Raw genomic sequence first — 12648 nt, 5'->3', positions numbered from 1 at the left:
CCAACCTTCCTTCCGAGGAGTGGCTGGTGGGTTTGAACCACCAGCCTTCTGGTTAGCAGTCAAGTGCCTTAGGCACTATGCTGCCAGAGCTCCTAATAGTATAGTTAGAGATACAATGTAAATAACTTGTATCTATAAGGAGCTCTGGTAGCATAGTGCCTAAGGCACTTGACTGCTAACCAGAAGGCTGGTGGTTCAAAACCACTAGCCACTCCTCGGAAGGAAGATGGGGCAATCTATTTCCATAGTGATACTGCCTCAGAAACCTAAGGAGGGGTCACTATGAGTTGGGGCCAACTTGACGGCACATAACAACAACAACAACAACATCTATAAATTGGAACACTTATCCTAACGAAAAATGTCAGAAAGTGAATGTTTAAGAATGCTGTTGTTAGTTCCTGTGGAGTTGATTTCAACTCATGGCAACCCCGTGTATGTCGGAATAGAATTGTGCCTCATAGGGTTTTCAAGGCTGTAATTTTTCAGAAAGAGTCTGGCAGTACAGTGGATAAGTGCTCAGCTTCAAACAAAATGGTCAGTAGTTTGAATCCAGTAGTAACACACACTGCAAAGAGAAAGATTAGGCAGTCTTCTTCCATAAAGATTTATAGCTTGAGAACCCTATAAGGAAGTTCTACTCTGTCTTATAGTATGAATTTGACACGATGAAAATGGGTTTCTCTATTTATTTAATCCTTCAGAAGCAGATCATCAGGCCTATCTCCTGATGCACCCCTGGATCAGTTCAAACTGCCAACTGCCAACTGCCAAGCTTTCGTCTAGTACTTGATCATTTAACCACGTGTGCCACACACACAAACCAAAAACGAAACTCACTGGGACTCCTTTAAGCATGCTATTTAAAGTTAAAATTTTGAGTACCTAGATTTAATCATACTTATAGATAGCATATGTAGATTTCAAAGACTTTTCAAAATTTTGAATATTTTATTATTATGATACACTTTATTCACTTCATAACTTCAATTTTTAAAATAAATATTTAGATGTTTCCAAGGTAAACAGTCATGTCTCTATATCACCATTGGTTCATCTAAAATTTTGTAAAATATATAATCATAAAAAGTGAAGTCTAAGAAAATCTTACTTTCATTAAATTCTTTTTTAAATAACATAAATATTATATGAATACTTAAGAAGAATTTTTTAAAGGTAATTAAATCAGCTGAAATCCAAGTGAAAAGAAAAGAACAAGAGAGCCAAGTTCCATTTATTTTGAATATGCTTTTGTGTATAAATTGGACCTTGATAGAGCTTATGAACCATTAACTTCAATTACATTGAAAACTTCAAATAAACCCTCGACATTGTAAATCTCATTAATTTTAAACAGATAGGGACTAGAATAAATGGATTTTGGAATAACTCAATCCAGGTTACCTAATATTAAAACATAATTGGAATTCAGTTTCTTTAAATTGCTAGCCTTGTAGAAAAGAATAGATTGCTATATTAAGTTTATTTCATTTGTACCTATTTTTGAAAGTTTCAGAATGATACTTTTATAAAGCCATGATTCTGATATTGAGAAAATAAGGCAATTCACTGCCATTTCCCTACATTTTCTTAAAATTTTAGAACAAATTACAGCTCTTAAAAAGGAACATTTTACTATGAGGTGGTTGAACTAAATATCAAATTCTGAACACACAAGGATCAATTATATATATATATATGTATAATAGTGTATTATATATATTTTTGAGTTTTTCACAATCATTTCTATAGTGATGAGATGAAGCAATTTGACTCTAATATCAGCCTAATGGCTAGAATCAAAATATAATGATAGTAAGTATGCTGCTGAGAATGAAAGATATTTTGTTAAAATAAGAATAAATAAACCCAAAGCAAAAGTAAATTATTTTGAAAACTTTGCTATGATTTAGAAGTCTGGCATGATCCCATATACTTGTAAAGAGTGAAGTTACTACATGAAAGTATGATTAAACTGATTTTTATGCTTTCTGTACCAGCCTTTATAATAGTTGATTGTGTTTTATACAATAATTATGCGTTTGGGAACTGCTTTTCAGCAGAGCTCTTATTATTAACATCCTCATTTTAAGGAAAAAAGTGTTAAACCTAGAGCAGATAGTCATGTATTCTATATTTCTCCAATTACATTTACAAAGAAACTATACAGAATAGAAAAAATACAATTTAAACCAATCTGTCTTAAAAACCTGTAAAAAACATATTGTTGCTATTGTTGTTACATGCCATCGAGTCAGACCCAACTCATAGCGACCCCTCCTTGGGTTTCCCAGGCAGTATCACCACGGAAGTAGACTTCCCCATCTTCCTTCTGAGGAGTGGCTGGTGGGTTTGAACTGCCAGCCTTCTGGTTAGCAGTCAAGTGCCTTAGCCACTATGCTACCAAAGCTCCCACTGTTACTATTAGCTGCTGGTAAATTAGCATGAGGACTCCATGCATAATGGAATTGAACCAAGGTAATCCATGGGAGTTTCATTGTCTGATTGTAGGAAATAGATTGCCAGACCTTTGTGTCTAGTCTGTCTTGGTCTAGAAGCTCCATTGAAACTTGATCAACACCATGCTGTTAGGTGCCATGGAGTCAGCTCCAACTCCTAGTGTCCCTACGTACAACAGAATGAAACACTGCCTGGTCCCAATGATCGGCATCATAGCAACACATAAACTCTATTGACACACGGGTGATGGATGAGCTTGAGATGCATTAGCAGTAAATCAAACGCAGGTCTCCCTCATGGAGGATGGGAACCCTACCCCTGAAAAATCAAGGAACTCAATATATACATGCAGCATGAGAATATTCATACCTGAGAAGAAATGTGCTTTGAAGCCCTTCTTGGATACAGTATTGTCAGATTTGAATTCAATTCTCATGTTATTGAACTGAGATGTGATCACTTCAGGTACTTCAGCACCACAGAATTTGCCATGCAATTTAGATTCAGAGGAAAGGCCACTCCAGATCTCTACATAATCATATTTGCAAACCTATCAAAGAAATGGTTATTGTAGTCACCAGATTTGAGAATACCAGATGATTGACATTTACTTTTTGAAAAACGTATCATGTTTTTTTCATTCTTTTGTGGTTATCAAACGAATAGACAAGTAACAATAAAAGAAAATCAAAAAAATCCTTCAAATATGAGTCAGAGGCATGAAAACAAACTAGAAAATAATTTTGCTTTGAATATCTCCAAGAGATGTGTACACAAATTCATAGTTGTTTGTATGTATTTATAGCATGCATCTTTCAAAAAATAGAAAAAGATAAAGAACAGAGATAAATATTTGTTGAGATGATGGTGTTGACTGTCATAAGAAAAGCAGCAGTTAATTTTATTTTTAAAATTGTTAGATCTTCACTAGGAACTGTGAAAATATTTTTTCAAGTAATGTTTTAATAAATACTTATAACAATTACATAAAATTGTTACATTTAGTTCTGTGAAACAACCACAAGCAATGGCAATAACTTTGTTCATTGTAGAGAAAAGAAAACTGAGGTTCAGCAAGTTTTATCTATTTTGCCCAAAATTATACACTTCCTATGTGGAAGTGCAATGACTAATAGCAATAGAGTTTTGCATAGTTCAGTACTGTTGCCCACAAACACTACATTCTAATTAGAATGACATCACTAGTAACTTTCAAAGTGAAAGAGAGACACTGGTTGATAAGTAAAAGGATCATGTCTTTCAAATTTATTAAAAGGACAGAGTTCTTAATTTTTTTTAATTGCTAGCTACTGTGATGTTACTCTGTAGAACTGCTGCAGTGCAAACAAATAAACTCTGCATTCAGGGGAATGAGGCACAAATTTATGTCAAAGGTAGACGCAGTCTGATTTTTATGTAATGTACCGACAACACCAAAATGGAAGAAACTAAGTGAATTCCAGGTATTCTTAAATAATGTTAAGGTCATCAACAAATGTTTCCATAACACACATTTCCAAATTCCTATAGGGTATATTTTAAAGAACACATTTTGCATGAATAACCTTATTCCATAACTGTATAATTAGCAAGTTTAGCGAAGCATGTGATTGAACCCTGGGGTGTGATCAGTAGTTTGCAATATGTCAATTCAAATTACCAGTCATTGGGACACTAATTAGATGATAACTGAGCAAAATGGTTTTTAGAAATAAATGAAAGAATATTTCTATGTTGTTATAACTGCAATTTTTGTTTAAGAGTGCTTTAACATAGTTTGGGAGGATGTCCCAAGGCTAAGTTGTCTGCTGTTAACTTTCTATTTGGTTATCAATGTAACCAATAAGATAATGCAGTTTAAACATTAACTTGGGATTCTGTAAGTCACATTTTTGCTCTGGACTATTATTTTAAGCAATTAAGACATACAATTATGAAAATGCACCAAATTCTATAATAGCCTTCCACACAGAAACATTGCTGTAAATTATAGAATTCTGGGATATGTTACAGAGTTTATAAATGAATGTCAACCACTACTATGAGAATACTGCTTTCAGAACACAACCCTCTATCTATGCAAAACCCATCTACTCTCCTTCCTGAACACAAACTTGTAGCCTTCTTAGGAACATCTATAAATCATTGAATTAAAATGTCATTCTTGCCACAACTAAATACTTTAGGGTAAACTCTGAGACTGAAAAATATTCAATATCAAGTTCATATCAAATCACAGCCTTGGCAGGAAAATTCTCATTTTCAAAAAGTAAAGCTCATATGAAAGCTTTCCTAAAAATGCTATATAAATTATTTTCTTCATTATAACATTTCCTCAAATTTGAGATAATTTTTGAAGGAAAGTAATGTTTGATGTGAATAAAGTATTTTTTTTAATATCAAATGCTGTCTTGGCCATCATAAAACTTATACACAATGTAAAAATAATTTCTAAGTCTGGCTAAGCTTAAAGATTCTCCATTCTCTGGCATAAAAAAATTAATCATATTTCCAACATCAATTTCCTTTAGCAAAACACAAAAATTAGGCACCGTGGCTATCATAGGCAGAATTAAGACAAGAAATGAGAGTAATAAAAAAACAAAGAAGGATAAACAAGAGCAAGATTGTAGTCTAAACTTCATAAATATTACCTATAATTATTGCCACAAGGGCAAAGATATATTTATGGTTTATCATTTTTTGGCAAGTGTTTAACAGATACAGCAAAGACAAAATAACTTTTATGAATTAACTTAATCATATTTGGAAATTTTGAATAATGCTCATTTTAAATAAATACTGAAAAAAGTAGTTGTTGGAAGCAAGAATAGAAAAGGAATTAGAGAAAGAAAGAAAGCTAAAACAAAACAAATACTTGACACCTTTTCTCTGGAATTAAACCAATGTTCACCATGCAAAGGACACATTCCCAAAAGTTCTCATGTCTAGACCTGGCATTCCATTTGAATTTGGTATGTGTATAATAGCACATAGACATTTTTCAAATAAATTATTTTGTTTGTTTAAAAGTGGTAATGACAGAGAACTGCATATTTCATGAAAGAAAGATAGTTTCATCTAAATGCATTTTTAATTGAAGTTAAAAATAAATTAATTTTTCTTTTTATGAACCATGAGCACATTCATAATGATACACTACTTATATAATGAAAATATATAATTTCCATAAGTAAAATATACCAGTTTCACCCAAATGGATAGTTTTTTTGCTATGACACAATCAGTGGATTTTGTTTATCTTCCATATAAAAGGCTATAAAGCTGACCCTAAATATTTCACATTTTGTTAACAAATCAATACATGGTATATATTAAATACAGGGTGAAAAAACTTCCACTGAGTAATTTTCAATCTCCTAGAAACAGTCCAAAATATTATCCCAATTCAACAAATATCATAAGCAGTTACAGAAAAGAGCAGTAGACCAAAAAATAAAAAATAAAAGACTATAACATCTACACTGTTATACTACTGCAATGTATACATTTTTTGTTGTTTTCTAGATTGTCTTTGGAATTACCAAAACACAATAGGAAATACTGTATTTAGTGTTCACTTACTTCATTGCCTTCCAATTCAAAAAACTCAAATTTCATAGATATTCTATACTGGGTTGGTGCAACCACTTGCCACACACAGTTTTTATTAGGAGGGTACTCCTTAGGCCAGCCTGGGGTGGTTATGGTGCCATTAAGTTTGGTAAGAAGTCCTCCACAAGCCGCTAGAAGGAAAGAAAATGAAAATGTGTTCCCTTATTAATAAAATCATACTTATTCAGTACCTTTCCATAGCTCCCCAAACATCTCAGCATTAAATTTCAACTACTTTCTGGATCTGAACATGTAGAAAGTTGCAGTCTCTGAGTTATCTTTCATAGTTCCTTATCCTTTAGCTCAATAAATGTAATCAACCAATTCAATATACAAAGAGTTAGAAGTTTGTAGCTTTTGTGCAAAGCAAATTATGCTTGTGCTGCAAGGTTTAGACCAGTCTAAAGTTGGGCAGTAAGAAGAAAACTGGGCCTCACTTTTATACTTTAAATGGCTAAACAATATCTGCACTGTGGGGTTGTTACGAAAATATATATATACCGATCTAGGACCAAAATCAACTGTTTATTTGCGCAAATACTTCTTTCAAAGACAATAAAGTCATTTTCACTTGAACTAGCAGGTAATATACACTATGATAAATATAACATATTTAATATTAAAAAAAATTGGTTTGAATTATTTTTCTCTTTTCAAGACAATCTATATAAAAGAGGTACTATTTATGATTCTGTTCTAATTGAAAATTCTGATTAATCGTGAAATTAGCAAAATGAGAGTGTCCAAACACATGTTAAGCAAAAATAACATATAAGGTCTCACTGTCATCGAGTCAGATCTGACTCATAGTGATGCCTCCTTGGGTTTCCGAGGTAGTATCACTATGGAAGTAGATTGCCCAACCTTCCTTCCAAGGAGTGGCTAGTGGGTTTGAACTGCCAGCCTTCTGGTCAGCTGTCAAATGCCTTAGGCACTACACCACCAGAGCTCTCAAACATATAAGGTACACAATTAATAATAAGTCCTAGGGATTCAGTGTTTCCTAAAGTAACTAGTACTTTAACTGCCTTTATTTGCATATATGAATATGTATGTGTTTATATATATTTATTACTTAATTTATAAATATATAAGAACACTATGTATAATTTTAAGCAGCATCATAGTAAATGGAAAAAAGATTGAAGTTGTCAAAGATTTCATATTACTTGGTTTCACAATCAACACCAATGGAAGCAGCAGTAAAGACATCAGATGACATATTGCACTGGCAAAAGACCTCTTACAGGGCTGAAGACCAAAGATGACTCTTTGAAGACTAAGGACTAAATAAAGTGCGCCTAACCCAAGCCATGGCATTTTCAATCACCTCACATGCATGTGAAATCTGGACAATTAATAAGAAAGATCAACAAGAGTTGATGCTTTTGAGTTGTGATGTTGGCGAAGAATACTGAAAGTACCATGGACTTCTAGGAAAATGAACAAATCTGTCCTGGAAGATGTGCAGTTGTAGTGCTCCTTGGAAGTAAGAATAGCCACACTTCATGTTGTCAGAAGGGACCCTTCCCTGGTGAAGGATATCATGCTTGGTAAAGTGAAGAGTCACCAAAAAAGGGAAAGACTGTCAACAAGATAGATTGACACAGTAGCTGCAAAGATGGCCTCAGGTATAGCAAGGATTGTGAGGATGGTACACATATGGGAAGTGTTTCGTTCTGTTGTACATATGGTTGCTATGAGTCAGAGCCAACTCAACAGCACTTAACAACATTATATTTTTACTTTTTTTGGTAAATTAAAATGAAGCAAAATATTTATATCTAGAAGCCACATAGAAATTATTATCTTATTACTTATAATTGTTAAATTACAATTGTTAAATGTCTTGTAATTGTCAGGCATACAATGGTCTATAAATAAATAAATAACCTGTATTTTCTTTATTATTCTCTACTTAAGAGGTTTAATAGTTTAATAGGCAGATAGGTAGCATGGAGATTTTAAAAAACGAAGCAGAAGAATTCTACTTTTAAGAAGAAATAAGAAGTCTAATTTTTATTTACTAGGTCATGAATAGGCATGCCATTTATTCATTTTTCAAATAATTTTCCCACCTTTGCCATATATGATGCCTTCTGTTACAGACATAGCAGAGAACATGGTCTTTTAAATTTTCATTTTGGTAAGAGAGATTTAAAAAAAAATAAAACCTACTAAATACATTTTGTTGCTGTTGTTATGTGCTGTCGAGTCGGCCCCTCCTTGGGTTGCCGAGGCAGTATTACTACGGAAGTAGATTGTCCAGTCTTCCTTCGGAGGAGTGGCTGATGGGTTTGAACTGCCAGCGTTCTGGTTAGCAGTCAAGTGCCTTAGGCACTATGCTACCAGAGCTCCTACTAAATACATAAACATAAATAACTTAAATTGCTACAAATTCCATGAAGATTATTTTGGCAGAAATTTTAAGAAAAGAGTAAGGGAAGAATAGGCTGGATGTAGGAAGATGAAGTAACTTGTTTTGTTCATCATTTGAGGGATAAGCTGACAATAGAGTGAAGGCAGGAGAAATGGATAAAAGCCAATTTTAAATTCTGAAGGAATTGGATACGGTAACAAAACATAGTGAGACATTTTCATCTTATAATGTCAATAGGAAATGTAGATAAACATCACAAAATGCCTTTATTTAATCAACTATTTTTTTAATACAACATATATTTAGCTCTTGCTTTTTCTCTGACTGTACTAGGTAACGGAGGTGAAAATATGAGTCAAATTCAGTTCCCTTCACTTTAATAAAGGAGATATGCCCATAAACTCATACCGCCCCCTCCTTGGGTTTCTGAGGCAACATGTGCTAAGAAAAAGATAAAAAGAAATAATGAAAAGGTAAATGGATATGTAAAGAGCTAGATACTGAGAGAAATAGAAATAGATATACCAACACTAAATCAAACCCACTGCCACCAAGTCACTTCTCACTCCTAGAGACCTTATAGGACAGAGACCTACCCCATAGATTCCCAAGGCTATAAATCTTTAGAGAAGCATATTGTCTCATCTTTTTCCCACAGTGTGGCTGGTGGGTTCAAACCTCTGACCTTTTGGTTACCAGCTGAATGCTTTAAACACTGTACCATCAGAGCTCCTTAGAACTATATATTTATTTCTATATATATATTTGCTAACTGCAAGGTTGTAAGTTGGAGACCACAGAGAGGCATCTCAGAGGAAAGGCCTGGTGACACAATTCCAAAAAGGCAGCCATTGAAAACTCTATGCAGCACAGTTCTACCCTGACATACATGGGGTTGCCATGAGTCAGAAATGACTCAACAATAGCAATGTACACACATATACAGAAAGACAGACAGACACACGCAAAATAAATAAATAAAATAAATAAATAAAGGCAGGCCTGTTCACCAAAGAAGAAAAGGACTGATTCTATAAGAAGGATCCAAGCAAGGTTCCACATTGACTGTGACTATGAATTGAGTTTTATTAGATATGGAAAGAGGCCACTCTAGGGAAAAAGAATGAAAAGAGGGAGAAAGAATAAGAAAGAACATAAGAAAGAAAGAAAAAAAACTGAGGAGGGGAGTATGCAAGCTGGGAACAACATGTGCAAATTGAGTGTTACCTTCACAGCTCCTTTTGTCAGGTCCCAGTTCATAGCCAGGCTCACAGGCACACTGATAACTACCCAGGGTGTTTAGACAACGCTGCTCACAGCCTCCATGATCAGGTTTGGCACACTCGTCTTCCTCTATAAAGAAGATGATAGTTATCGAACAACTAGAGTATTTTGGTTTAAATTAAAAAAAAAAAAATCCAAACCCATCGCTACTGAGTCCATTTTAACTCATTGCTACTCCCATTGGGTTTCCAGGGCTATAATCTTTAGGGAAGTAAAGATTATCAGCAGAGCAGCTGATGATTTTGAACTTCCAACTTTCTGGTTAGCAGTCAAATGCCTTAGGCAGTGCACCACCAGAGTTCCTTTAGGTTTAAATTAAAAAGGCAACCATTGCCGTGGAGTCAGACCCGACTCATACCGCCCCCTCCTTGGGTTTCTGAGGCAGTATCACTGCAGAAGTAGAGTGCCCAACCTTTCTTCTGAGGAATGGCTGGTGGGTTTGAACCACCAGTCTCCTGGTTAGCAGTCAAGTGCCTTAGGCACTATGCTACCAGAGCTCCCTTAGGTTTAAATTAGTGGGGCATAATTATTATAAATAAATAAATAAAGATTATTCTTAATGGCTTTGAATGAAACTAGGAAAACTGATTTTTTTTTTTTTAAGGGAGCAACAGCAAATTTGTGTTGCCACAAACTAAGAATTGTAAAAAACAAAGAGAAAGACTAGAAACCTATGGCATAGCCAAGAGACGGACACCTTATCAGATATAAGGTGTAATTTTTATCTGAATTCAAGGTCAAACAGGTATTAAAAACCAGAGACTTTTCAGAATAAAACAGAAAAGCATACTGAAAAACCATCATTTCACTTGTTAATTCATAATGTACAGTAGTTTACTAGATGTATCCTGGAAAATGCTTGAAGGAAATGTCATTATTAAGAAATACATTGTGGTGAATATAAACAGAAAAAAAAAAGACCTTTTTAAAATTCAAAGCATTCAGTGTTTTTTATATACACACTTTGATCCAGAAAATATATTAATATCATGTTTCTTATCAATATATAAATTCTACTTAAATTATATATGTTGTTGTTGTTGTTATGTGCCGTCGAGTCGACCCCGACTCATAACGACCCCTCCTTGGGTTTCTGAGGCAGTATCACTACGAAAGTAGGATTGCCCAACCTTCCTTCCGAGGAGTGGCTGGTCGGTTTGAACCACCAGCCGTCTGGTTAGCAGGCAAGTGTCTTAGCCACTATGCTACCAGAGCTCCCAAATTATATATCCTGATGACTATGAGTATGTCACATACATTAGAAAATTTCATATACTTCTATATGTATTTCATATATTTTTTTTTTAAATTATATATGAGAACATAAAAATATATGAAATACATATAGAAGTATATGAAATTTTCTAATGTATGTGACATACTCATAGTCATCAGGAATAAACTATGAGTTAGACAAACAGTAAGCAAGATCCTCTGAAGAAATTATACATCTACAAAAAATAGGCATTTTAGTAACTAAATATGTAAATAATATCACATGAAAGAATCTTGATAGCATGTTTCTTCTACTGTGAAATATAGCATATACAGTAAAGGTAAAACATGTAAGTGTACATTTTAAGGAACACTTTCAATACATATAGAAAATATTTCAAAGAATACTTTTACTACATAGAATATTTTACTATATAACATTCCTGTTTTTGTTGCCAGGTGCAATAAAGTGGGTTCTGGCTCATAGTGACCCTATGAATAATGGAACGAAATAACTGCTCAGTCCTACACCATCCTCATGATCATATGTTTGAGCCTTTGTTGCAACCACTATGTCAATCTGTCTCATTGAGGATCTTCATCTTTTTTGCTTACCCTCTACTTTACCAAGCATGATATCCTTCTCCAGGGACTAGTCTCTCCTGGCAACATGATCAAAGTATGAGAGAAAAAGTCTTGCCATCCTCATTTTTAAGGAGAATTTCAGCTATACTTTCTCCATGACAGATTTGTTTGTTCTTCTGGTACTCCATGGGATATTCAATATTCTTCACTAACACCATAATTCAAATGCATCAATTCTTCTTCAGTCTTCCTTATTCATGCATATGAGGTGACAGTATTAATACATATAGTAAAAGTAGCAACGTTCTCTGTTTTCCAATTCATATGGCCAATACTAAGTAACTTACAGGGTACATCCATTATAATTTTGTTCTTTAAATCATAGAAATTTTTAAACATTTATCCTTCTAAATTCTGACACAGCACAGCAGAAAACATCATTACTTTTATAATAAACATTGTAGAGAAAATTTGGTTTCTCTTTCCATAAAAGAATTTTATTCTACAATGACACACAACATAAGTACCTATGAATCTTCTAAATGCATATTTGATGTTACTATGTGCATTAAAATAGTTTTCTTTTTACCTCAGAAATAAATCCTTCACCATACTTATTCCATCTATATGCTGAAAAAGTAATCCGAGAAGCTGGACTAGATGAAGAATATAACATCAGCATTGGAAGAAGATTCATTAACAACCTGCAATACTCAGATGACACAACTTTGCTTGCTGGAAGTGAGGATGACTTGAAGCACTTACTGATGAAGGTTGAAGACTATAGTCTCTAGTATGGATTACATCTCAACATAAAGAAAATATCCCCATAAATGGACCAATCAGCAGCATCGTGTTAAATGGATAAAAGATTGAAGTTGTCAGAGATTTCATATTACTTGGTTCCAAAATCAACACCCATGGAAACAGCAGTCAAAACATCAGACAACATATTGCACTGGGTAAATCTACTGCAAAAGATCTCTTTAAAGCATTGAAGAGTAAAGATGTCTCCTTAAAGAATAAGGTGCACCTAATTCAAAACATAGGAGCTCTGGTAGCATAGTGCCTAAGGCACTTGACTGCCAACCAGAAGGCTGGCGGTTCAA

General features: G+C 34.0%; 1 protein-coding gene across 1 annotated transcript in view; it reads right to left on the bottom strand.

Annotated features, from left to right (window-relative positions):
• The window catches only part of TLL1 (tolloid like 1), a 381362-nt gene that overhangs the window by 67270 nt on the left and 301444 nt on the right, over positions 1-12648 (bottom strand). The window contains exons 14-16 of the mRNA XM_007954208.2: positions 9683-9808; positions 6046-6206; positions 2830-3010 (exon numbers count right to left, since the gene is read on the bottom strand). Coding sequence (XP_007952399.1) covers positions 2830-3010; positions 6046-6206; positions 9683-9808 — 468 coding nt within the window. The remainder of the gene's footprint in view (positions 1-2829; positions 3011-6045; positions 6207-9682; positions 9809-12648) is intronic.

Source organism: Orycteropus afer, unplaced genomic scaffold, assembly GCF_000298275.1.
Source record: "Orycteropus afer afer isolate SDZICR_OR568_19922 unplaced genomic scaffold, OryAfe1.0 scaffold00443, whole genome shotgun sequence".
NCBI lineage: Eukaryota > Metazoa > Chordata > Mammalia > Tubulidentata > Orycteropodidae > Orycteropus > Orycteropus afer.
The sequence above is the reverse complement of the archived record's forward strand: the minus strand, read 5'-3'. Positions and strand labels throughout refer to the sequence as shown.